The sequence below is a fragment of the Calonectris borealis genome, chromosome 2 (genome assembly GCF_964195595.1).
Source record: "Calonectris borealis chromosome 2, bCalBor7.hap1.2, whole genome shotgun sequence".
Taxonomy (NCBI): Eukaryota; Metazoa; Chordata; class Aves; order Procellariiformes; family Procellariidae; genus Calonectris; species Calonectris borealis.
Genome location: NC_134313.1, coordinates 167,253,888 through 167,280,859, shown reverse-complemented (window position 1 = coordinate 167,280,859; position 26,972 = coordinate 167,253,888). Strand labels below are relative to the sequence as shown.

The following is a 26,972-nucleotide window of genomic DNA, read 5'->3' as shown; positions in this document are numbered from 1 at the left end:
ACAACCTTTTTTCCTTAATGGTGTCAAAGACAAGTACTAAATATTCTACAGCAAAATGCTAGACTGTTGGATCTGTGTGGCACGATATCTCTAAGAGTGTTGATTTGCACTCATAAGACTGCTGTGAAATTAAGGGGAAAGTTCATCAGAAAACATATTTTATAATAGATTTCTGAAAGGTACACCTCATCTAAACGAATCCCATGAGCTTCTTGTACGAGTAACAGAGTGAGGTGCACAACAAGGAAGTGATTAATTCACATGTCTCTAGACTAAATGGCATTTATTCACTTTTCTAGATGCCTCACTCTCCATAGGCAAATCTTTGACAAAGGTTTCTGTCTAGACACATAATATTTTCATATTAGGTTAAGCTTAGCTTTCCTCACCCCTGGGTGTATACCAACACAACTTCACTCAGTTCAATGGACAGAAGTTGTTTTACACCAGCTGAGAGTCTGATTCACTCAATTCTGCCCTGCCCCTGTCGTTCTAAGAGACTTTCAGGTGAAACATTTACTTTCAGTATGACCAGCGTGCCCCTCTTTGCTGTATAATAAACAGTAACTATTAATAGTTTCTATGCAGACACTAGCCAAAACCATAAATAGCATCAGTGATAGTTACAAAATTTTTTAAAACATAACCTTAAAATCTTTGATCGTGGGGCATCAGCAAAAGCACAGAACAACAACAAAAAATTCTACATGCAACAAGAACTAAATGAATGCTTGCTCTCTGGTTACTACCCCTCTGCTAATATCAATTCATTTACTTGCAACATGCGTCATACAAACACAGTAATGTCACAGGATTGCGTACACTTACAGGGTAATGGTTGATAGTTCTGACATCTTGCAAGAGTGCTGGTTAGCCCTCTTAGGCTTACAGTAGCATTTCTGAACGCAGCTGCTAAATATGACAAGATTAGCATTTTTTTCAGCATATTGTGAACAGGCCAAGGTAGGTCACTTTCAACACATTTCATGAGACACGTCACAAAGATGGAAAGCGGACATGACAGAATGAAATTACAGCACAAACCAGCTGCTTGAACTGAAGCAAAAATGAACAAAAAAATTAAAATGCGCTGGCTGTCGCTGGCAATTGTGATGCGTTGATTCACAGACAAACCAAAGATTGAACAACCTGGAGGCAGGCGGGCAGCATTACGCATCCAAAATACACATGACCTTTGCAGCCTGGTATTGTACAGAGGGTAACAGAACAATATATTAAATGAAAGTTGACTGCACGCTTGTGGAGAACAATTAAGTAGTAACATAAACTTGTAGGATGGAGCTTAATCTAAGATGAAGTTGGATCAGATGTTCCTCATTTTCGTGTGTAAGTACCCAAGGTAGTGTGGATCCCTTCTTTTTAGCGAAGAGTACTAGTAAGGACACCAAAGCACCTTTTCCGCCCATCTTCCCTGATGCATGGGGAGGGCAGTTCAGTATGGAAACTGCATGTCTGACTGGTAATTCAGAGGTACCACTTATTTTTGGTCACACACACTAAGACAGGTGTGGTCATAAAAGCAGCAGGCACATATACTATGAAGCAGGACCATGATGTCTACATGTTGTATTCTAGAAAGAGCTGCTGTGGAGAATGGGATGTTTACATTTACAACTAGCTAGAGAGAGGCTAATTCAAATCAGCTGTCAAGAAGGGTAATCTGAAACAAGACGGGAAGGCATTTTGAGGGATCTGAGGGATAGGGATTTTGTATCTTTTATGGTATGCTGAAAAACATGAGAATTGAAAATAGCAATTTCTGATCAACTTTCGAGGGGAGATTTTTTGTTTTGTTTTGTTTTGTTTCCAACACGTGGTTGTTTTGGTGGGATTCACCTCAGGGAAGGTTAGATATTTTCAGTATAGAAGTCTAAGTAAACTGGACATCCTTGGTCCCTTGAGAATCAACAGAGAGAATAAGCAGCCAAGAGAGAAAAACACGCTTATTGGTCAGGGTATATTCGACCTATTTTAGATGCCCACTTTAGGATGGATGAACAGCACACCAAACACCACTTACTACCCTGACTGAACCTCCGTTGACTAGAAAGGATAATATGATGATTTTTTTTTACAGCAATGGTCTACAAGGCAAACATCTAACTTTATTCAAACCAATCAAACTCTGTTTCTGTTGCTCTGCTAATATGCACAGTCTATGATTTGTGTTCACCTCATCATAGATGGAAGATGCAGTTTATAAACTGAACAGTAAAATAGAATAAATTGAAAACAGGAGTACTGCTAACTCTAAGTCAATCCCATTTACTAGAGTTTTGTGTTTTGTTTTTTTTTTCCTTTTAGGTAATCAAAATCTGACAGCTGCGTTATTAAAGATTATAGCATAAGAGCTGGAAAGAATACAGTATCGTGGCATGCACACATCCAGCAAATAGAAATATGAATCATGTTTCAACCTGCAAAATGAATCTCATTTCTTGGATGAGGCTAAGGAAGTAAATATGAAAATGACTGTTCCTTTTACAGTATCACTTTTGTGATAAAATTTTGCACCACCTCTGTTCTTCACAGGGCTGAGTTGTGCATTAATTGTCAGCTAAGACTGATCAAAAACAAGGAGAGAATTTTTAGAGATAGTTCCTTATTACTATGACTGAGATGGATTTTGAGTGTCTCACTCATTTTTTGATCACCTGATCTGAAACACATTTTATCAGACCAATTTTTACCACAAGAGGGTTGTTCATCATGTGTTAAAAAACAGTGCTTATGAAGGCACTTTCATAGAATCATTTAGGTTGGAAAAGACCCTTAAGATCATTGAGTCCAAAAAAGGTACATAACCTGAAAATGAAAGATCTAAAAATCAATAATCATTAATCACTTTGAAAACTCTTAATCATGGGGTGTTGTAAGGGATTGTGTTCTTCAATGACATTCTTACTGTTGCCATCGTAATCTAGAAAAAAAAAATCCCCAACCATGTTTCCTTTACTGCTTATGTCCTGTTTTATTTGGCAGGGATTGATTTTCCTTGTAGCTTTTTCTAGTGAGTAGAACTAACATGACAGCACTTGATATTTGCTAGAATTATCAAAAAGGACCGACTTGATTTTGAAAATAGCATCTAAGAATTAACTACTGCTCCCCACTCAATGAGGAAACATTTACACATGGGCTTGTGATGGAAAACTTTGCTAGCATTTCTTAGGAAAAATTAATATTTTAGTGCTGTTTGTTAGCATTTTTTCTGCCATTCTATCTAATTTAGGTAGAATCATCTCTCTGTTGTTAGATATTGTAAAGTGACTCAAAATCTTTAGAGTACAGAATTGATAGTTTTCTTCCCTTTTTTTTCCCCTCCTTTTTTTTTTTTTTAAACTTACTTACTTTAGTTATTTATTTATTTATTATCCAAATAGAGGCATTGGTGGAAGGAAAGGGAGAAAGAGACAAGAGGCAGAGGAGGCAGGAACCAGAAAGAAATGGGAAAGAGGAAAAAATAGGTAAATAAGAGAAAATTAATATAAATGAGATTATGGATATCAAAACAGTACGTTAATTAGGACAGGATCCTCAGATCTCTGTAGGCACACACAGAATGGAATTGGTCACATCTAACTATATGTATCTAAGACAAATTTAAACTGAACTATCACCTTTAACTCAGTCAATCATGGAAAGAAGCAGGCACTTCCAGAGGCTGAGCTGACCTGTGTAACAGAGGCATCTAAGACATATGGGATGCATTGCCTTACGGAGGTGCCCTGGTCTCTCAGTTTGACCACAGACGAAGACTACACTGCTTAGATCAAATACGAGACTTTAGACAGCTAAAGGCAAACAAGCTGAGTCTCACCGCATGTGTCCTGTGCATGGACTGCAGCTGCATCTGGGAGGAAGAGGGAGAGTGCTAGGGTGGAAGGGGAAAGAAAAAGTTAAACATTCCTAGGATTAAATGAGTGATGTATGATGTGGCTGAAGACTATCTTGTCAGACTGAACACCTTGACATCTGGCAAGGTAATGCAAATGAGAGAGTACACAAATTTGAGACAAACGTAGTTGCAATTCCATTCTAAAGACTTTGTAGGTTTGTCAGAGGTGCTTAAGAGAAGTAAAATGAGCATGCTGATTCACGGAATGACATTACGCTCTGTTACCAAGGCCCTGTAGATCCATAATGAAAAAGATCTGGGTTCAGGTCACTAATAGAACACAGGGAATGACGGAGTTTGTGGGTTGTCTCTAAATATGCTGAAGGGGAATCCTTTGGGAAACACAATAAAGGTAGAATTTGATTCATGCAAATTAAAACTGTGCCTCATTAAGAATCTTTGTGCACCCTGCTCAAGTAATTCTATGTAACCTCACTACAAATAGGATTGGCAACCATGTAGTAGTAGGAAAAGGAATGTAGAAACAAATCAATGAAATAAAGTACTGAAAATACAATAAAAAGTTAACCAAAGTGAAAGTAGAAAGATTGTATGGGAGAGCGAGAAAAAAAATTGAAAAATTGAGTCATACCGTTTATTATTTATGCTAGATGCCTACTTACCTACAGGTCATATTGTTATCGATTGGGGGATTTCTTTTCCTTGCTACTCGATAGCTAAGAATTTCCTGAAGCTAGACTTGATTCCTGGCCAAAACACCAACTACATTTACAAAAACCCTAGAATTACAGACCAGATATAAAAAGTTTGGAAAACTGAACTCATTCTGTGAGCAGAAAACAGACTATACAATTCCATCCTGCTGTGTGGACTGCGGGTCCTGATCCACTGTGTGCAAGTAGACTCATTCACCCCTCTCACCCAGACACAGAATAAGCATGGGTGCTTCTCAGCAAAGTCGTCATTTAGTTCCCTGTCATATAATATTCAAAGTTTACAATATAGGCTTATGCCTTTTACCTTGTCGAGCCATGCTAGCTTTGCAGTCAGTGGCGAGAAACAGGCCACAAATTGAGATTCATCTGACCTATTTTAAACATCTTGTTTAGAATGAAATAAGTTGTACTAAGGATTTTATTCTCTGGACTAGATAGATCTCTACTGACTGTGGAAGGAGCCCAGCATGATTATCTTATTAAAACAGGTGGATCCCATGCTGTCTTGCTAAAAGTACAACCATTGTTGTACTCTTCATAAAAAAAGGCAGCTCTGTTTCTCTACTCTTCAATTGAAAACAAGTCCAAAAGTCACCTTTTGTCAAAGTCTTAGTCTTGTTTCCTATAGCTCTACTTTTTACTGCTAACACCACTAAACCAAAAACACTTTCCCATGACCTTTCTAAAGGGTCTGAGGTATTCCAGGATCATATTCTGACATATTCTGGAATAATCTGAAAACAAATTGGAAAAAAAGAGAGAACGTGAGGTCTCCTTTACAGTCCTTGTCCAAAATACATTAAAATTGGCTTTAATGGGTGGTAGTAGTTTTCTTTCATCTGACTTTTTGGTCTCTAGTTTTTAGGGCTCTTGCATTGGTTCAACATGTGAGAGGTCAGCTTTGTTTCTCTTCGCTGTTTTGAATAGGTGTGTCTTCCACAGCTCAGTGGATTGCTTTTTTTTTTTTTTTTAAGTGATTTGAAGGAACATAAAGAAGGTTTGCATTTTTTGTGTCTATGTACTTGTAAAGTCAGTGAACTTCAAGCTAAAAACTAGGATGTGTGTAGGAAACCTCATGAGGATCTTACACGGATTTCAAAGCTCCCACATTAGAGAGAACTTTCAATGTCCTCTATACGCTTCACATGACTGTACTTTTAATTCCACCAAAGTTAGATTTAATCTGTTGTAGCTGAAAGCTGGCATGGTAATTACAACAATAATTTGACACAGAAACAGTATGTCTGTGAGGAAACCACTATCACCTCTCCAGAGGCTGAAGCTGGATTAGTGCTTGCAGACTATAACTGAGGTTGAAAACGAATGTTTAACAAATACAGGTTTGAACTGGAACTTTCTGACCTTTGCGCAGAACTGAGGCTTGAAGATGAAACAGAATGGACAAAGAGAGCCAAAAATCATCTCTACACTGTTCATTCTTGGCTTTGCTAACTTCTATAGGGTGGACATACAAGGATGGAGGAAGCCATCAGAGATCAAATAATGAAGAGATAAGGCTTAATATTTAGCTGCGCTCTAGAGAAGGAAGCTGGTAGTAGAGAGCAGAATACTTCGGTCAAAAACAGTCTTTAAATGAACTGTAGCTTCAAGGTCACATGTCCTGATCCTTCCTGTGTATTAACTCTGGAGATCCTATTTGAACAAGCTAGATTATTCTTACTGACTCCAGAGCGTAGACTAATGTCATGCATTATGGAATAATTCTGATGGAGGTGCAGTAACATAACTGTAGTGTAGAAGACGATAGCATGTTTAGTGAGAAAAATGTACCACACCAAATGAGATTCTTCAATGGTTTTGAATATAGGTTTACTGTTTGAAATGAAGAATATGTATGTCCAAATACAGACATAAAATATCCGAGATGTTATTAGCTTATTGTCCTTAAAACAAAAAAATGTGCAAAACCCACAGGGTATTTATTGTCACAGTCTGCCGCAAGAAGTGGATTTTCAAGCATTATAGACAGGTCTTAGTCCTGTCAGCTGGCAGAGCTCAGCATCAATATAGCTACACTGGGATTTGCAGCTCTGAAGCTTCAGTTACATTGTTTTGCCCCACCTGCCTCACATGTTATACGATAGCCCTGCAGACAACGATCCAAGTTTCAACCCATCTCTATAACCCTCCTTAAGGAAAAAAAAGAATGCTGCCTTTGTTGAAAAGGCCTGGGCTTGCAGACATTTAATCAGCTGAACTCCAGTGTTTCATTGGAAATATATAAGAGGAATTACAGTTTGGAAATCTGTCAGTAAAGATACAGGTGCACAGCAAATGAGGTACTAAGACTATGTGAACCATATGGGCAGCTTTGGATTGGTCCAATCTTGAGGTAGCATACATTTTTTTAAACTACCTTCACCGAGGCTTAATTCAATATTAAGCCATAGTAACCTGGTGGCCTTTGAGTGTGTACTTGTACTCTCCAAGGCAGGAAGAATTTGTTCCTGGGCAATTAACCAATTACCCAGTTTGCACCACACAGTTCCTTTTATGCACAGGATTAGTTACAAGAGCCTCATGAGAAGTTCACCCTTCCAGATCAAAAAACCTTCTGCACTGCGACAGCACCATCTTTCTTGCCCCTTCCTCAGGCTCTAAGGACTATGTACTTGCTTGGAATACATCCTAATAATTCTTCATACATAAAACTAAAACCACTGGATGTGAAGCATGTGAGTTGCTGAAGTGAGACACAAGAAATCAATGGCAAGGAGAAGCAGAGACACTGAGGGGAAATTAAACTCCTTTTGTTCTCATATGGTAGAGGCAAAAATGTGAATGGTAGCAAGAAGTAAATGGAAGACCATGGATGTTGGTGTGCATCAAGCCTTGATGTAAGTTGAAAGCACGTTCAAGATCAGAGATGTCAGAATTATTCCCCATTGTCGGCAGTCTCGCAACAACTGCTGCATGACCAGTTGCTTCAACTCCATGTTTATCTTTACACTAAGTAACCAATTCAAAGAAACAAAGGTTCAAACTGATTTGGGGACAAATAAAATTCCAGATCTATTCCTTTCAGCCTAACAATGCATTCAAAAGAACAAACTTAGCTATGAGCAATGCGGGAGGGAAAGGGAAAACAGCCAGAATGGTCTAATTTGGATGCTCCCAAGTTAGCTCTCAGTTTGAGGTTTCTGAAAAATTATCTGAATCTCCAAAACCATTGTATTTCCCAGTAAGCTATCCTGATAAAGGATACAACACTGAACCCAAATCCATGGGTAATTCGTAAAGATGCATGGCCTTAGGCACTGGACGTTCTCTATCCTGCTGATCTCCATGACAACGGAAGTTTATCAATACAGATCAAAATTAGGTTGTTCACTTTGATGAAATGCAGTGACTTTAAAACCACATTTGAGGTCTGTACCCTGTTTTCTTTAGGAAGGCCACCTTATTTTTGCTAATCAGTAAACTTGAATGTGTGGTAAAATTTATAATACTACAAAGACTTTATTTAAGTGTAGTTTCACATTAAAGTAAGAAGCTTTATATTGTGCACATTGCTAAAGTATTTGTGGTCTTTTAAAAAGCGATGCTGGAACAATTTCAGATATATATAACATTTCAGACGGTACTTGTGTAGGCAAAGACCTATATTTACACAGGTACACAAGCAAACACTTATATATAAATCACGCTGGCTTGAGCCTTCAGATGTTATGAGTGCTGTTCCATACCAGTTATGGCAATCAAGCCATGCTGTTTTAGGTACTAGCTTTGAAACACATTTAGGTCTGAAATATTCAGATATATGCTACTAACATTTCAATGGGAATTCATAAGACACTATTTAGCCTTTTTTTGTGCCTAAATCTCCTCAGAAACAGGACTGTTAGGGTTAATCCAACCCTTGATAGAACTGTTGAGAGTGCATCAAGCTTTGTCTTACTGTTTCTTTATAAAAAAATGGAAGGAACATTTCTATAAAGAGAACCACACTGTTGAATATAACATGGCATTGTTCTCTACCTCATTAACTTGCACAGCTCCTTGATCTTTCTAGACAAGGACCATCTATTAGTGGCTTCTCTTTTAATGCAAACATGCTATTTTCCTGTTCCTGGCTTGCTCTTGTAACAGATGGGGAAAAAAGTCTGTACTTTGCTCACTTAGGACACAATCTCATTCTCCAAGGCTGCTACAGAGCATGGAGTCAAGTGGAAATTTTAAGTCACCATTTGAGAATTTTTAAGCATGAAACATAGGCAGATTTCAAAAAAGTCAGCTAGTTCATCAACCACATAAATCAGTGTTGTATCCATTCCTCTGTTTGTATGTCCATTGAAACCATAAAATGCCCATAAAAATACCTTACAGCAATGTGCACAAATAATGTTTAAAGACAGAGTCATCCTATTTTTCATTACTACTTCAAAATAGAAAATAACAGGAGTCAGTCTCCATTATACAGAATCACCTGTGCAGGCCAAGGCACAATGGACTTCCACTCTAACCACCTTCTAAGGATTTCAAAATAACAGAAGCAGAGCACTTTTTAACATTGCATTCATCACAGATGATCTTGTAACCACAAGAAACAAGCTTTGTGATCAATCATTGATTATTTCAAAATCAGAGCCTGTCAAAGCTCCAGTAAAGCACTTGTATATCATTGGAAATCGATGGAATTTCCTTTAAAAATACTGTTTTGCTCTTCTGAAATATCCCTTTGGCAAGTGGCCCATGAAATAACAAAACCGCTTTCAAGGTGGGCATAGTTTTAGGTCTGATCCCATCATAACTGTAAAATGTAAAAGATGTATACGGGATGAAAGGACAGCGTTTAGGTTAGGAAGCTAGATTTGCCAACCGAAGATATATGTTCATGTTTCTCTACCTGCCACAAGGCACCGGCGGGGATTTTGAGTAGCCCTCTTTGTGCATCATACCCTCAGCTGTTCAACAGGAATAACAGCTCACAGGAACATTATAAACACACTAAATGTTCTGTGTTGTTTGATTTTACAGTAGTTGAGACCACAGCAAATCTATAGATAGATAATCAAATCAGGATAGGGTTCTCAATTACTTTGTCTGAAAATAAATAAATCCCTGTGTAATTATATTCTTGCTAATTATGGTACATAGCCTACATGAACTTACATTCCTAAGGAGTACACTCAATTTTTTTCCAATCTCTACCTGAAAAGATTTGGCACAAATTAATACCCCCCCCCCCAAAAAAAAAAAACCACCCAGAACCCAAAAAAACCTCAAACCAACACCCAAAATAATAATTTGTCTTGGGAAATGTAAATGCAAAGTATAGTAGTTGTGAATGAGAACATTTTCTCTAGAGTATTAAATAAACCCATCAAGAATTAGTGTCAATCAAGGTAGCAAACATCTACTCTCCTAGCATTTCTTAGAAATGAGAACTAGGTCCTTGCTGATCATGCATTAACACCAAATGATCATCGTCTATGTTTTCCATTGTATTTTCCTTTCATTGCTGGGTTAGTGGGCATTCCAGCACGCAACTGATAGTACCTGGGGTTAGGAAATTAAAGTGCCATGCTAAAGAATATACAGTTCATCAAACATCTGCCATTTTCTTGTCAAAAATAAGACTTTTGGCATGAAGACCCTGTCAATAAGTATTAATGCTGGCAGTCTAAGCACTTGCAGCAAGACAAAGCGGTAGCAGAATGAATCATTGAGTGTCCAGTGACTTTGTAGGTGAACTGTAGAGGAGTGTTGTTTACCAAAACGTTTGTGTTACAACATTGCTTCTCCTGCCCTAACCCTCTAGGTTGCACCATATGTAAAATCATACCTACCTATGATATATGCCATGTTTCTCCTTTCTTTCCAGCAAGATGCTGATTGGAGGAATGACGTAGACCTGAATTAGCTAGATATATGTGGGGTTTATTTTCTTTTCATTGAGTTTTCAACATGTGATACAAAATTTATGAAGAATCTGTTAAAGCAAAAGCAGAAACAAGCTTCCCCCTCCCAAATTATACTATTCATGATAAACTGGAAATAAAAAAAGAAAAAGAAGCTTTTTCAGTTAAATGTGTTTGATCCTCGAAAATGAATGAATAAGCAAAGATTTGATGGAAATGTGTGGGCCTTTTTAATCTTAAGGGTTATTCCAGCATGCATTTACATCATGCATACCTGCTTAAATACTGTACTGGTTTATGGTAGTGAGACTGTTAGATAATCTTCCGTCTATAATGACTCTTTCAGCAATGCAACAATGCTCATGAAAATAATAGCGTGGATTTAAGCTTTGTGTAGGCATTTCTATAGGAATATGGCTTTTTTGGGGAGGTGAATGTACTCTCTCTACAACAACTTGACCAAACCCAGGATTCCTGAAAGCAGATTCTGACATACCATGCTACACACTATCGGCTGGATTTCTCTCAGGAGAAACAGTGAAGCCTTGCCAGATCAACTTATTATTTGTTTCTTAAAATTCCGGACAAGGGACTGATGTATGAAAATACATGCAAACAATGTGGGCCTGATGTGTGCTAAGCCAGCCATAGTAGGGTTGTGAATATGTGTTTCCAGTCCCAAGAACTGTGAGTGCACATTGGATTCATGGACTTCTGATGTAGTGCTACTTGGCTTTCAGCATATGGTGTAACAGTGTCCCTAAATAATCTACTACTTCTTCAAAATATTTACAAACTCTGCAGTTGGAGATTGCTAAAAATCAGGCAGTGCTTTCTGTGTCAAAGCATGTTAAGTAAAATCTAACTGGACTGAATATACAGGTACAAATACAAGACATTGTCATTTGTACTATAGGATTAAGTATGTCATGTCCGTGACCATGGTACATTACAATTATTTATGCAATTCATTCATCAAGTGGGGCAAGAAACTTGTCTGAACTACGGAGATAGTTGTTTTAATTACACTAGGAATACAATCGATATCACTTTGTGCTTCCCCAGCACCTGAGGATCTCAGAACTTCTCACTCAGATAAAAATCTATTGCATTTGTATTACTGGACTTGGTTTGGTTTGATGCTTAATCTGGTGGAAGTATTCAGGACTGATACAAGATTAACTGAAACCGGAACATGGTTCAAGAAACAAAGTTATGTCTTTTTTATGCCTTTGGCAGTTCACTCCTACCGCTAAAAAGTAACTAATGATTATAATGACTACTGGGAGGAAGTATGAAAGCTGCTTAAGGTTCTCAGACAAAAACCCAAAAAAATCACAAAATGAAAATGAATATTAAAAAGAATGGCTTCTATTTCCTTTTTAATTCCTACCTCAGCTGCTTAGATATTTTTGATGAATCTAGCCCCCAATCATTTCAGCCATAAGGAGGAGTTTCTATCTAAAATATCAGTAAAAGAAGGGTGGAGTTATTGTTCTCTCAGAATCTGGCACGTTTTGAGCGGTTCAGTCTGAAATGGAATCAGCATCATGCAGGCAGCTTTGGAGGGGGAATTAAATGTGTGAAGAAAGATGGTTTAGGCATGAGACTGGTAATGAATGACTGAACATACAATTTGATAAAATGGAAGTTCACAATCACTAAAGCATTTGAATACTGCAGAAAATTGTTAGGCATTAGCTACATGTTTCCAAGTTTTTGACAGCCTCAAGGCAAAGGTTATTGCATATAATGATCATCAGAAAGGTTATTTAGAGAGAAAGTCTGATTTTTTTATAGGGTTAAAGCGCTCATTATTGTGCTGCAAATTATACAAATTATTGTTCGGGTTTTTTTTAAAGCGAGTCTTACACTGTATTCATTAAGCACTAGTGCACTCTTCTGTTGTGTTCCTGTCATACCTTGCAGCTAACTTCAGTAGTGGGAACTTCTTAATAATGAGTGCACAGTGGTAACAATATATAATTAATCTTTGATTTAAGCATATCCCCAAGGCTTTTGAAGCCAAATACAGGTTTAAGTGACTTGCAGAACCACGACTATAGTGTCTATAAAATAGAACTGGAGGTAGATTTTCCTAACAAAAATAATCATTAAAAGGGCCTGAACATAAACATGTTCCATATATGTAAGAAGAAAATCCATCCTACCCAAAATCAATAACCAAATTTTTGTGAGGTCTTTTATTTTCTTTTTTGATGATGGAAGTCCTGGCTAAAGGGTTATTCCAAAGAGTGGAAGATTGATACCAGAATAAATCTCAATCACTACTGCAGATATCATGCGATATTACCTTCAGAAACAGGCTGAACATCCTTCCTTGACCACAACTGATCTGTCTCATGTACTAAAAGCAAAATACTTAAATATGTTGTGGAATAAAGATCTGGATGGAGAATTTGGTCAGATGGGATGACGTTTAATAGTTTGAAACAGCAAAATAGGACATGAAAAATGCTTAATATGGACCACAGTCTAAATGCCACAGAGATTTCAATATGGTGACATAACCATACTATGATCTATCTTTTTTTTTTTTGTTATAACAGCTCTCTTTTTACAGGATATGTGTGCACAAATATTGAGTATGCCTGGTGTATATCTGCATAGACTTAGTAATTTCATTTCTTTTTATCGTTTCTGTGTGACTTTTCTGTTGTCGAATCTGTTTGGATAAACAACACTCCACTTCATAACACATACACAAATGCAATATCAATTTATACACACCCATTTATAAAGTTGCAAAAAAATATGAAAAATAATGGCAGCGAATGAAACAGAAAATATGATGTTTTCTCTTGATTTTGGTGGCTAACTATACACATAGGAAAAATATCAGTAAAACTCCGTCACCATATTGATCAAAAATGACAAGGATGTTTTATAGTCTAGTTCAATCACTGGAGTCTACGGCATGCTTTGCTTCATATGTGAGAGATGTGCAGCAGACACCAAACATGCACATAGCAGGTCGTAATCAGGACTAGCTCTGCACATCTTGGGTGCCAATTACAATCTAAGATTCAGTGGATGACTTCCCAGCAGCACATACATGGGAAGTCTTCATGCAAGCCTTAGGCAAACCATGCATACTGTTAACCTATTCACTACACTTTCTCCTGAGTTTAAATTTGGAGAAATATCCACCTGCAGAATGAATTTAAAGCATTATTTTTGTCTGTGGAAACACAGTTTAGAGCAAACTTCAAGGGCAGTACTTTCAGTAAGTGGATGTCTGACTACAGAGGTGAAAAAGTGAGGCATAAAGTATTATCATTTCATGTAAATGTAAACAAGACAATAGGAAAAAAAGAAGAAAAACAGGCAGCTGGAGGATATATTTTTCCCTGAAAATTGTCATTTAGATGGATAACATCATTATCGTATGAGTGTGGTTACTTAGGGTGAAACAGATAATTTTTAAAAAAAGTACTACAAAATAAGGATCTCCTACCTTATCCTGACATCTTTTATTTTTATTTAAGGTTTGCATGACTTGCCTTTTTTCACCAGGAATCCAGTGTTAAATCAAACAGGCTTACCTATGTTTATGAGTGCTAGAAATCAGTAAAGCTCACAAAAAATTGCAAAGCAAATATGTATGGTGTTTAGGCTGAAAAGCCAAGAAAACACCAAATATGCTGCCACATATCCTAGTTATTCAAAATGATTATATAATTTTTATATGGAGAATGACTGCATGCACTCAAAATGGGAATGACAACCATCTCAAATGGCCAATCTCTGCCCTCTAATGAGGTGGAAACTAACAAAAAGGATGTCAGCTTTAAAAAAATATAAACCACAAAGAAAATTTTAAAACTTCAAAAGCAAAATTATAGGATTTGTTGTGCATTTTTAAGCAATTCTAGCTGTGTGGGGGAATTTTTTGGCTTAAGTTGAATGCATTCAAGGTTACCAGAAACATGAACATAAGCAACTTTAGGACATCTTCCTAAATCAGAATTCAGTCCAAAGTTAATAAAACCTTTTCACCAAATCTCGGTGCTTTCAATGAACTTTGGACCATGTCCCTGGAACGTATGAAGCACAGCAGACTGTCCCATGAATATCATAATATTTATGCCTGGTCAGTATGTTAATTTCCAGATAACTGACTTGTAAAGAAGTTTGGGGGGGGGTTTAAATCTTGTATTTATGTTTGTTTTTCTAGGCCTTTTAAAGAAAGGTGAAAGCTGGCATTAAAATGCACTTTAGTGGGTTTTGGATTAAAAAAAAAAAAAGTCAAAATCAACCAAATAAATTTAATAGATCCTGTGATCTTTTTGAAAATCAAATTATTTCAACTGAGGCATCTTTTTGACTTTATCTTTTTTCCTATGTGTATATTAGAAATCTAAATTGATTACTGCTTTATTTGTACTTACAAGTAAATGCTGGATTCATTGCCCCCGATATCAGGTGACTGGAGTTTCTGCACAAGTATCACAATTATGCCAATAAAAAGCACAAAGTTTATCTAGGGGAAAAAGAAAGGAAAAAATGATGACAATGATATATTTTTTCAAGTATGAGAATGAGACATTCCCAGTGACTTGCTGGCTCCATTGCCTTATTCTTCTCCAAACTGCAATCTAGAAGTTTTATAGGGTCAGAAGTAATAGGATAAGTTTACAAGCGTTTTATCATCCCTTTTCCAGGCAAAAATATCCCCCTTGCAGTAGCTAAAGTAAGGCAGAATTTCTTCAGTTCCAAGCACCAGATAAGACAAACATAAGCGAAAATGTTTCAACATTTTTCATTATCAACCAGTGCAAAGAATAAAAAGCAAGATCCCTGCACATCAAAACCATATAGGAAAGATCTCACCAGTAAAAGTATCTTTATCTCCCACTCTCTGAACTAAGGCATTTCTCAGTTTAGTAGCATCCATCAATCACAATTTAGTGTCTCTCTTTTCCTGGAAAACCCAAGTTGTGTCATTTTCCCTCTGCTTGGCTGAATCTGTCCCAAGATGAGATGATCTCTAATGTTTTTGGGAGGGGAGGAGTGCATGTGTGTGTGTTTAATGTTCTTCTTCATGTCTTTTAGTTTCCTGTCATCCTGGGCATCTTCTCTTTTGTAGAATCATGACATTACAGATATATTTTTAAAAATTTGGAGATTAATTCAATCAGTTTATTTCAATGCTTTGTCTTCAGATTAATACCAGAAGAAAACAGTGGGAAATTTTAGTTGGTCTCTTATGCAACTTTTTACTCCTGTAAGAAGACCAAGAACTAGATGTGAACATCTCTTTCAGAAGTATTTTCTATCTGATCTGAAGACTGCAAATGAATGGGGAAGCCCAGTCATCCCTTGCTAGTTGCTTAAATCTTTAATACCTTCAACAGAAGCCAGGTATAACTGATTCCCCAAAGCCAGAATGTCATCCTTCATAGAATATCTCTGTAAAGCACGTAAATTCACATACATCGATATCACAAAAACCCAGACCATTGGACCCTCTTCACCTCAATACCCTTCAGTGTTATTAGCTGAATTACCTTTAATGTGTCTGAAGGTTACTGTACTTTAGAGAGCTGTCCAAATGCTTAAAAGGAGAAGCACCAAACTGGAAGAAAACACCTACATGTAGACAGCTACCTGTGAGCTGGGTGTCTAAATTCCCACAACAGTCAATGAAGTCCTGGCCAGTGCTGTCACTGGAGTATGGAGAGCAACTTAGCATGCCCAGAATTAGACACCTACATGTGGTGTCTAAGCACAAGCAGCTTTTCAGGTGCCACTAACCGTATTAATTTCCTAATGGGAGGAGCATTTTAAAATTCCCATATTAAACAGCATTTAAAAACCATTTTTCTACCATTTTAAACACCATTTAAAAATTCCCATATTCTTTTCGGGCAGCAGCTGGAACCCTAACAGGGTACTTTAGGACCTCTCAGTTGTTCATACACAGGTATCTAGCATCATTTGTGTCAAATCCAAAACCTCCATCAACTAAAGAGAGCGTAGATACCTTGTTGGCAATTGAACATCTTGCATTGTGTCCGCAATACTATTATAAAGCTAATATTAGATAAATAAATGTAGCCGTGAAATGAATTCCATTCAACAGACACAGTCCAGTTTCCCAGACACTGTTATCTAGGATTGTTTTAGATGCCCTGGGTTGTCCCATTTGGCCTTCAGCTGCCACCACAAATGGCACAGGATTCCCATACATCCCATGTCATATCTGCCAACCCCAGGCAAATGCTCCATATGCTCTAGGGTCTTACTTATGGCATTTGGTATCTACATTTAAGCAACTGAATAACTCCTTGTCTACCTAGTCTTTGCTCGCAAGCAGTGCACCATCATTTAACTTGTACTAAACCTTCTTTATAACAATGGAATTACTTAACATTGTGGAAGGCAAATGGTGGACGTTCAGACAAGCTGTCCAGTGTCCAGCACAGCAGATGCAGCATCGTTTGTAAAGCCATTTGAAGCTATTTGCATCGATTATTTGCCCTCAGAAGTGTTGAGGAAACGCCTCCTCCAAGTGCCACTTACCATGATTGATCCAACCACAGGACCTTTGATCACCCACCACAAGGCAGTGTTGTCATTCATGTCCCAGCAGCTGCAGTCGTTAATGAAAGAATGGGGTGGGGAAAGAGGAGGAAAGATAAAGATAAAAATATAACAAGGAAGTTAATAAACTTACAACAATTTTCAAAGGGGCAGAGAATGGGAGATTGGTCTTGCAGCTAAATTATTTTACTTGGGTTCAAAGGCACTAGTTCTTTAGTCTGTCTCTGTTGTAGCTTTCTTTTACAGCCTTCACCCAAATTATCTGAATGGAAAATAAGTATTTTTGTGGCAATTTCAGCGGTACCTCTCACTAAACAATTTATCCATTTTGGAAAATACCTCAATGCACGTTTCTGTGTCTACAGACAATACAGCTGTAAAATTGTTCCTTTAAGCTAACATCTCAGTAGGAGGGGAGAAAAGACAGGGATACCTCGAAGAGTAAGAGATGGTTATTCTGAAGTTTGATGTCTCAGTTATTTTTCCAGGGAAAGAAGATATGAATGTTGGTCCCTGACCCCGACATGAAGATTCTTACACATATCTAGTACACAAGGATGTACTAGAGGCTGGTTGTATTCACATATAGGAATGATTTTCTGGTCATTGGGTTGCAAGTCCTACCAAGGAGCAAGGATGGACAACAGTTGGGACCAGCTCCTTTTTTAAGCTGTTGGGAGTGAGTGATCATAAATAAAATGACATTTCTACCTCAGCATTTAAAATCTTCCTCCAGATTCACCAAAGGATTCTGCTGAAGTTTATTTCATACAGATGCATGTGGACATTCTTTTGTAGAGGAAGCTAATTACAAAACCCATATACATATGGGTTTTTAACTTTAACATATATTTTTAAAGCTAGGAAAACAATAATAATGAAAAAAACCTTATTATTTCCCCTGCCACACCACCCCCGCTACACTATTTTAAGTCATTAAGAATTTGATTGTCAGTTAAAAAATGTCTTTGATTTGTCTCCACTTTCTTCCCCTCATGCTTCCCTCTGGAAAACATAAAATCACAGAAAAATGTCTACTTTGTACCTGCAGTTCTTAGAAGGAGGGTTTCCCTCCCACTGGGACAACAGCCAAAAGTCCCAGCAGTGGTTGTCATGGTGCATTTGTTAGATGCCAGGAAACAATTTGAAAGAGCACACAGGAATAAAACACTGCTGATCTTATGAGAGCTTAATGCAACTTGTGTGTCATGTAAATGGTAGCCTGGTAGCGTCTGGGGGAAAAGTGAAAATCTTTACTTTAAACAAAATTATATACATGTGTAAGTGTGAGGAGTCAGAGCTAAAATTCTATCATCAAAGTACATATGAGAGAATTCCCAAGCAGCTGGGTGATGTCTGGTTTAGAAATTTCAGCTGAACTTATATTTTCAGTTGAACAATATTTATTATATTTCAGTTGAACAATATTTTACTGCATTCCCATAAAATCAACAATAAGTGTGTGTGTAGTACAGCTGGAGAGAAGAGAGAAAATTTAGAGCTGGGATGTCAAATTTGCACAAAATTACATATTTTTGTTTCTGTCTACAAAGCCTAGAAACTTAAAATCCACCAAAATCTATGGGACTAATGGCTGAGATTTTCAAATGCAAAGTAACATTTTTTGTTACCTCACTTTGAATGCCCAACTTAAAATATTTTAAAGGGGACAAGTGTTCAGAGGGAACTCCTTCTCACCCACAGAATTCTGGAGATCAGGCTCTTTTCAGTTATCAACAATTGTGTGCCACGAAACAAAAGCACCTAAAATCACCGATTATTTTTTTAATTCTATATATACATTTATAAATTAGGTGCCCTCTTTCGAAAATTACCCACTACTTGCAGCGCTCAACCTATCTAAGATGCATATTAAATCTACCCAGAAAGTTTTCAGTGAGTTGACCAATGCTGGAAGAATCTGGGCAAATTCTAATATTAATCTGGCTGCACAAGCAGCCATTGATGTATGGCAATTTGTCTGTATAAAAATTAGAAATTACAAAGGATAGAATCTACCTGCTCTAGTTCCAGTCATCTATATTGAAGACATCTACAGCCCAACTAATTATCCCAGACTCTGGTTGGGACAAATAGAGACTTGGAGGTTGTTGGGGTTTTCTTTTCCTGCGCTGATGTATTTTAAATGTGTGCTCTGGGGTGATATATCATCCCCCACAAATGCCTATTCTTCTTAGACTTATTCCTCTCCTTTTACAGGATGTGTCCCCAGCAAGCTCAGTTGCCAATGTCTACCTTGTAGATGTCAACAATGAATCAGATCAAGCTCACACAAAGGTTTTTTCAAGGACTTTTTTGGTCCGGTCCCTGTGACATCTATGAGATGGATGTGGTGGAAGAAACATCATCTTCTCCTCAGATGAAGACGACCAGAGGAAAAAAAGAAGCAATGCACAACAGAACAGTCTGTAATATCAGCCAACAAGCTGTACTACATAAACAGGCTCCCTAATTTCTTTCAAATGCATTGCTACTGTGGAGGTCAGGCACACAGGACTCTTTTTCAGGATGGATGAAGGGAAGGGAGCCAGTGGGATGGGGGAGGGATGTGATTTCCATTTGAAAAGGCCAGAGTCTGATCTCTGTTACATCTCTGGTGTACATCTGGAATAACTCCATTTAATTCAGTAGCACAGGTCTGGATAAAGAGACAGTGCATTTATCTCCACAAACCTGTCACTTACAGTGATGTGAATCAGGAGCTGAAGTCAAGGGAGCTCTGCCAGTTTTATAAGGAGCAAGCAGGAAGAGGCTCAGACTCAGAGTCTATATTTTAGTCCATGCCTTTGCGACTGTGGTTTCCTAGTTCAGTAATTTCTGCAATGTTTTCAGGCTCATGCTGGCTTCTCCCACACCCCCAGAACAATGCTCGCTGATTTTTAGAAAGTAACCACTGAGAAGCTCAGCTAGAATCTGTCTAAATGTGTTGCATGCTAAATAGCTTCTCTAACTAAAAGAAAGGAAAGGTTTGTTTTGTTTTGTTTTGTTTTTTTTCCTTCTGCGAGACCCGCAAAATGCAAGGACTGTTTGGACTCCTAAGAGAAATTAATGCATTTAGGACCAGTGTTGTAATCATAATAATGACACAACAGGGGTTTCTGGCTTGTTTTGCATTGAAATAAATGATTTAATTTGTCTTAATGTCAAAATAGAACATCGGGTCAAAGCACTGGCATCCCCAGTGGAGGAAGGGTTTTATGTGCTTTCCAAAAAGAGCATGAAAGAAGAAGGATGAAGAAAAACCTGACAGAACAGTGAGTCTTGTGCAAATTTTGGATCCAGGTAACTCTAGTATAAGGCGAAATTAGAACATAAGTCTAAGTCTCTCAGAAATGGGATTTGGGTACATAATGACACCTTTCACTCAGATCAAGGTTTTCAAAGGACCACTGCTGGATTTTCCAAATTTTAGAATAGAATAGAAGGGACCCACAACAATCGTCTAGTCCAGCTTCAGTCTCCCACATTCCTAGCATTTTTCCTAACATTTCACTAATTTCAAACATAGCTGTCATGAAAAAACCTTGCTGAGTTTGTATTTTCAAGGCGTACATTCATGTCCATTCCTACCAGCTATGCCTGCTGCTCTATCAGACCAGTCAGTCTACTGACTACCGAGACGTGCAGGGCCATCTCTGGGAGCAGCCTTTTCTTCTGGTCCTTTAGAAAAGGATACAGGATCTTTGCACGTTTTTTTTTCCCTACAGGGAGAGACCATTTGATTGGAATCTACCCTCTTGAATTCTTTCTGAAATTATTTCATTTCCTCATTTTTTTTTCACACAGAAGACAGGATGTGATTTCTGTCTCACCTTTACTCATCTCCCCCATTAGATTTGTGGAAAAAAACTCTCCAAGGGGAAGCTAAACTCCTAATTGCCTTTGTAAATCAAAGCTCAGCAGATTTCACTCATCACATCAGAGATATCTGCAATAATTTCTACAGATGAGCTCATCACGTTCGTCTTCCTTCAGTTCGAGAGAAGACAATCACAGGTGTGATTACCTGACAGCTCTTTTAAGATGAGATAAATCATATCCTGGACTCCATTAATTTAACTGAGCAGGGAATGGAGGGCCACTGGGTCAGCTGCAGATTTATGGGGTAGATGCCTACATCTTCTTTCATGAATTCACCAGTGTAATAGGGACATAAACATTGAACTATGGCTATTTATGCAGCTGAACAGGAAAGCACTCTAGGTTGAACACTGGACCTAAACTACTTGCATACACAAATCAATGTCAGAAGTGGAAGGAGAAATTAGTCATGTCCTCTGATCGCTATATTTCTGTTTCATCCTTGCCATCGTGCTGAATTCACGTGAAATGATTTCCCACGCAGCGATACCTACCCAGTGTCATCAAAGTGAAGTCTCAGCACTGCCCAGACAGTGACACAAATTGTTGGGGTACCTGCAGAAAAGATGGAGATATCGTTAGCAGTCTAGACACATTTAGTACTCAGCGATGAGCACTTATTGCAACTTCTCCACTGAGGTTTTATTTCCTAATAGCACTCGTGCATGAAAAAATGCAATTCATTACATTAATTCAGAGCTCTGGAAACATCTCTCTCAGTCAGAGGATGGGTTAGTCTTGGTGGGATTGTGGAAGCAAAAGTGATAACAGGAAAGAATGATGTTGTTTCAGGTCATTATTGCTCAAAGTTGTTGTACTGCACCTTATTGCATGAACATTAAAACATAGTCTGTGCAAAATAAAAGCAGTGACATCAGCTTCTGTATCTAGAGCTACTGTAATTGTGCAATAATTGGAGAGTGGCAGATGTTGAGCTGTAATGATGTTATTGTATTCTTTGTATTCTTATGTGGTTTTGTTGTAAATAATTTGCATATATTGCATTTTCTCTGTTATTGTGTAAATAACTGATTTTGCTCTACTTATTCAACCAAAAGAAAACAGTAGAGGATAGTATTCCATTACTCACAGGAATGTTTCTTTTTTTTTTTGTGGAAAAAAAAAAAAACAGCAAACCCCCAAAAGAGAATATTGGAAGCAAGAATTTAATTTCTATTTCAGACATTTCTTTACTCTTTAAAAAATGCCTGTAAAATACAAATTAAATGAAAACAGTAAGAATCCACTGAGAAACCTGGATTTATTTTCTTTTCTGAAAAGATTAAAAGTGCAGTTTTTCAGTGGAAGTATTTTTATAAAACAACACAATCTTGCAAGAGAACTCTGGAAAAGTTGGATCTACATTTTATGGCAAATAAAATCTGTGGCTGCAAACTGCTTACATCTATTCAGGCACCACTGGAAAAATAAAGTGCTAAAAAGCAAACAAAACAAGGACCTCGATAACCTCAGCTTGCAGCAGTGAATGAGACTGTCATGAGTTGACAGGAGCAATTATGTTTCATACATTTTGCAAGGCTGTGTTGATGTCACATTAATTAGTCATTTGACTGAATCCACTTAAATGAGTCTCTGTCAAATCTCATATTCCCGCTATTAGAAATAAAAATATCCCTGTTATACCTAGATGACTGATGAAGCCCTCCTCCTGTAAAAAAGCACACACAGAAATATTTGAAAGGAAAATAATAAAAAGAAATAAAATGACAGGCTTTGGGGAGAAGAAATCATGCATATTTGACTTAAATTGAAGTCTGCTTTTCTCACATGAGAATACCTAGAAAACATTGAGATCTTTGTGCACTTAACAGATGCAAATAATAAAAATAATCTTCAAATATCAATCATGGGTCTGATGTGCTATCTAGTTTGCACTGATATAAATTTTGATGGTATGGATATTGTTGCAAGTCTGAAACATGGGCAGGAAGGCAGAATTAGACTAAATCTGTCATAAAAATATAGTTCAAAAAGCATGTTTCAGATCAGCTTGGAGTTTTGAACCATCTGCTATATGAATATACATAAACTCACATTACTTTTCTTTACATCAAAAGATATATATATCTACATCACCTTCTTTTCAGCTTCTGAGTAACATTAGAAAACAGACAAGCCTCAAAGGCTGAGAAGAGAGCTAGTCTTGCTGACTGAGTAAGGAGCAGACAGTAGGAGAGATCTCAGGAAGACAGCAGTCTACCCGGAGAACTTACCAACGTATTGCATATCTAAGAGGAAAAAATTGTCTGGATCGACACAGCCATATGTAGTTCTCATTAATCAAAAGAGGACACTGATGTGCTCAGCATGTTTTAAGAAACAGATAAACATCCAGATGCTGCAAAATGCTGAGCTCTTGCTTATTGCTGCTTCAAAACAACTCCCTCCCCATCAGTTCTGAGCTGAGGGGCTGCTTTTGCCCTACATGACTTGCATCCAGAGTCTGGAAGTGCTTCTGTTCTTGCAAAATGCCAATTGCTCCAGTCAGGTCAGGGGAACTGCTATTCAAGTTGAAATATGCAGGAGCTGAGAAAATACTGTATTTTAAAAACCAAAAAAAAATAACCCCCCCAAAAAACAACCCCCAACCATCCACGTTTGGAGATTCTCTTAGTGTTATTAATGGATATTATTGATACTGCTTTGAATATGAAGTGATATCTATTAACTGAACACTAGGTATTATTTATCATATTCAACTCAAGACCAAATATTTTGAGGTTGCATTACAGAATGAATCCATCTGGGTAGTTCTTTCATTACAGTGACTGATTTAAAAAAAAAAAAAAAATCAGTTAATATGTTGTGTTGCAATATTCTCACATTCAGACAAACCTACAGATATGAAATTTGTGCAAACTTAATTAAAGGAACTCAGCATCTGATTTATGTTCAGTTTGCAAAGATTTAAACATTGTTTTCTTTTATAATTGTCACATTCTCATGTACATAACCCCCAAGTTCTTTTTGAAAAGAGCTTATCTCAGCTATAATGTGATTATACATCTATGGGTAGTACAAGGGGAACTTTAAACATCCTTTTCCAATAGTTTCTTTTCCAATAGCCTTTTCCAATAGCCACCCTTTTCCAGTAACCTTTATATGCCATAGGTTATTTCTGATCACTTGTTCTCTTCTTCTCTATACTTCTGCTCCTATTGTAGGGAGTCTTTACCAGGAAATGAAAATTTTTGTATATATACAGCTGCCTCAGGAGGGAAAAAAACAAAACCAGCTGTGGATTACTTGAAGGTTCAGGTTACATGAGGATGTTTTTTCAAAGGAGAATAGTTTAAGGCATGTGGTTTGTATGTAGACTTTACACATAAATATACAGGATTATCTCCAGATTATTTCAGAAGTATGTTTGTTTAAGTATAAAAATTGAGCTTAACCTTCTTAGGGTACATTTAAAATGAATGTATTTTTCTGCTTTCACCGTCTGACTTCTGCACAAAAATGTCAGCAAAGAACCGTTTGAATTAACATGTTGCAGGAATCAATTTATCTCCAGAAGGCCAAAATGAAAAATAATTACACTGGTTATCATCGTATAACTGGCCTTTCTGAAAAAAATCTCGTTTCTTTCCATTGCAGGTTTCCATTACCCATCCAAGTAGGATGAACGTATGTGGATACACTTCTCTGGAAGAAAGGCACAAATGAGGTCTTAGAAAATGGACTTAGACATAGCATTGCAGATTTGATTAAGCTGAAGAACTTGGAATTAAGATCATATCTTGTAGAAGGCAATTCTTAGTTGTAGACTACACCTCTGCAAGAGATGTGGTGTCCTCCAGATTTCAGTTCTATTCAGACAAAAAAGCACAACATGGTTCGGTCTGCAGTGGTACTTCTTAGGAACTTGTTAGGACGAGAGGAAATGGCCTCAAGTTGCGCCAAGGGAGGTTTAGATTGGACATTAGGAGAAATTTTTTTAATGAAAGAGTGGTCAGGCCTTGGAACAGGCTGCCCAGGGAAGTGGTTGAGTCACCATCCCTGGAAGTATTTAAAAGACGTGTAGATGAGGCGCTTAGGGACATGGTGTAGTGGGCATGGTGGTGTTGGGTTGATGGTTGGACTCGATGATCTTAGAGGTCTTTTGCAACCTTAATGATTCTATGATTCTGTGATTCTATGATTCTATATAAAGACTAAAAACTATACTTTGAAACTGTATGTGGAAATATTAGATGGTTTGTGGAGTCATCTTGCACACTGAGACACATTTTAGACAAGAAATGTCACATACCCCAGCCAATAATAGTGTACCAGTAGAAATATCTCCTCTCTGGGAAAAAGGTTTCTACCAATAAAGTGAAAAGGTACAATCCCTCGATGAAAAGCCAGAAGTAGTTGGACATGACACAGTAGTGAAAAAACACCATCACTGCTTTGCATTCCACCTGCAGAGAATCAAGAAAAACAAAATTATTTCCATGTCGTTTCCGCCTAACAGATAGAGAAAATGCTTTCAACCTCTCCAAATCTCTTAGTGGAAAGGAACACAGCTGGGACTGGTATTATACACATTTAACAGTAAAGTTTTAAAAGCATGAGAAGAATGTGAGGTGCCACTTAGACAGCGAAGCTTGAAAGGGCAGGTAGCCAATTTTACCAGTGGGAAGTGATCGACAAGCGTCTGCAGACAGCTTGAGAACATCTTACGTTAGTGGGAGTTCACATCGTCAATGGATGCTAATTGCTAGATTTAAGCCCCCTTCAAAGGATTAAGTGCAGAGAAGAAAAGAATCCAGTTGTGTATTGAGAAACCTAAGGAAGGATGTGAAATGGCAGGACAATTGTGGAAAGCCCTGAGAGTGGGATCAGAAAGGACGCACCCTGCTGTGTGCAGTTGGGAATTGTACTTCCTTGCCATTTGTGGGTGTTGTCACTCAGGGACAGAAAATGAAAGTAAGCATAAGCGTAAAGAAAGCACAGGGATTTACCGTAAAAAAAGAGAGAAGCTTTCATTCATTTACTGGGTGAAAATCAGTGGACAAAAAAAAAAAAAAAAAAAAAGAAGGAACTGGGGTTGTTTAGCCTGGAGAAGAGGAGGCTGAGGGGAGACCTTATCGCTATCTACAACTACCTGAAAGGAGGCGGTAGCAAGGTGGGGGTCGGTCTCTTTTCCAAGTAACAAGTGATAGAAGGAGAGAAAATGGTCTCAAGTTGCTCCAAGGGAGGTTTAGATTGGATATTAGGAAAAATTTCTTCACCGGAAGGGGTGTCGAGCATTGGAACAGACTGCCCAGGGAAGTGGTTGAGTCACCATCCCTGGAAGTATTTAAAAGATGTGTAGATGTGGCGCTTAGGGACATGGTTTAGTGGTGGACTTGGCAGTGCTAGGTTTACAGTGGACTTGATGATCTTAAAGGTATTTTCTAACCTAAATGATTGTATGATTCTATGATTCTATGATAAAAGCCTTAGGAGGAAACTGAGCTCTACCCTGACTGTGAGAGTAGGACACACTTGTCTTTCCAGAGTTGCATCCCAGTGAGACATCATTAGTCCTGCAAAAGTAGGACTTTCAATAAATCAGAGCAGAATCAGTGTATAAACTGGAAGCTCCTGCCTGGGGCAGTGGAAGGCTAACAATTTTGACTGGTTCCCACTTGCACTCCATCCTTTGGAACAAATCTACAACCAATATGTTTAAACCATCAGATCTTGAGTTTCTTCATGGAAGCTCTATCAGGGTTGAAAATTTGGTCATTAGATGGCTGATTTTAATGTGTTTTATGTTTCAAGTGTTTCAAAACAAAGAGGGAGATGCCACTATTAGAAGAGTGGTGTGAACAAACTACATATCTAACATGGTTTCAGCTTTATGATGGAGAAGAATTAAAAGCAAAAACTAGTTTCAATGACAAAGAAAAGGCTGACTGAGAAACTACACAGCTGCACTTCCCTTGTGGAAGTGACTCATAGCAAATTTAGCTCGTAACTGGATGGATAAAGGAGATCTCAATTTGGGAACTCACTGTAATTCCATCATAATTACACCCAGTGAACTGATTT

The 26,972-nt window shown here is 37.7% G+C and overlaps 1 protein-coding gene across 4 annotated transcripts in view; it reads right to left on the bottom strand.

Annotated features, from left to right (window-relative positions):
* Window positions 1-26,972, bottom strand: part of ADCYAP1R1 (ADCYAP receptor type I) — a 149,802-nt gene that overhangs the window by 11,742 nt on the left and 111,088 nt on the right. For 2 of the 4 annotated variants that reach the window (XM_075144287.1, XM_075144288.1), the window contains exons 10-14: window positions 25,201-25,354; window positions 21,422-21,482; window positions 17,025-17,094; window positions 14,891-14,982; window positions 829-912 (exon numbers count right to left, since the gene is read on the bottom strand). In XM_075144287.1, the coding sequence (XP_075000388.1) occupies window positions 829-912; window positions 14,891-14,982; window positions 17,025-17,094; window positions 21,422-21,482; window positions 25,201-25,354 (461 nt within the window). The remainder of the gene's footprint in view (window positions 1-828; window positions 913-14,890; window positions 14,983-17,024; window positions 17,095-21,421; window positions 21,483-25,200; window positions 25,355-26,972) is intronic. The other 2 variants (XM_075144289.1, XM_075144290.1) reach the window with 1 other exon arrangement.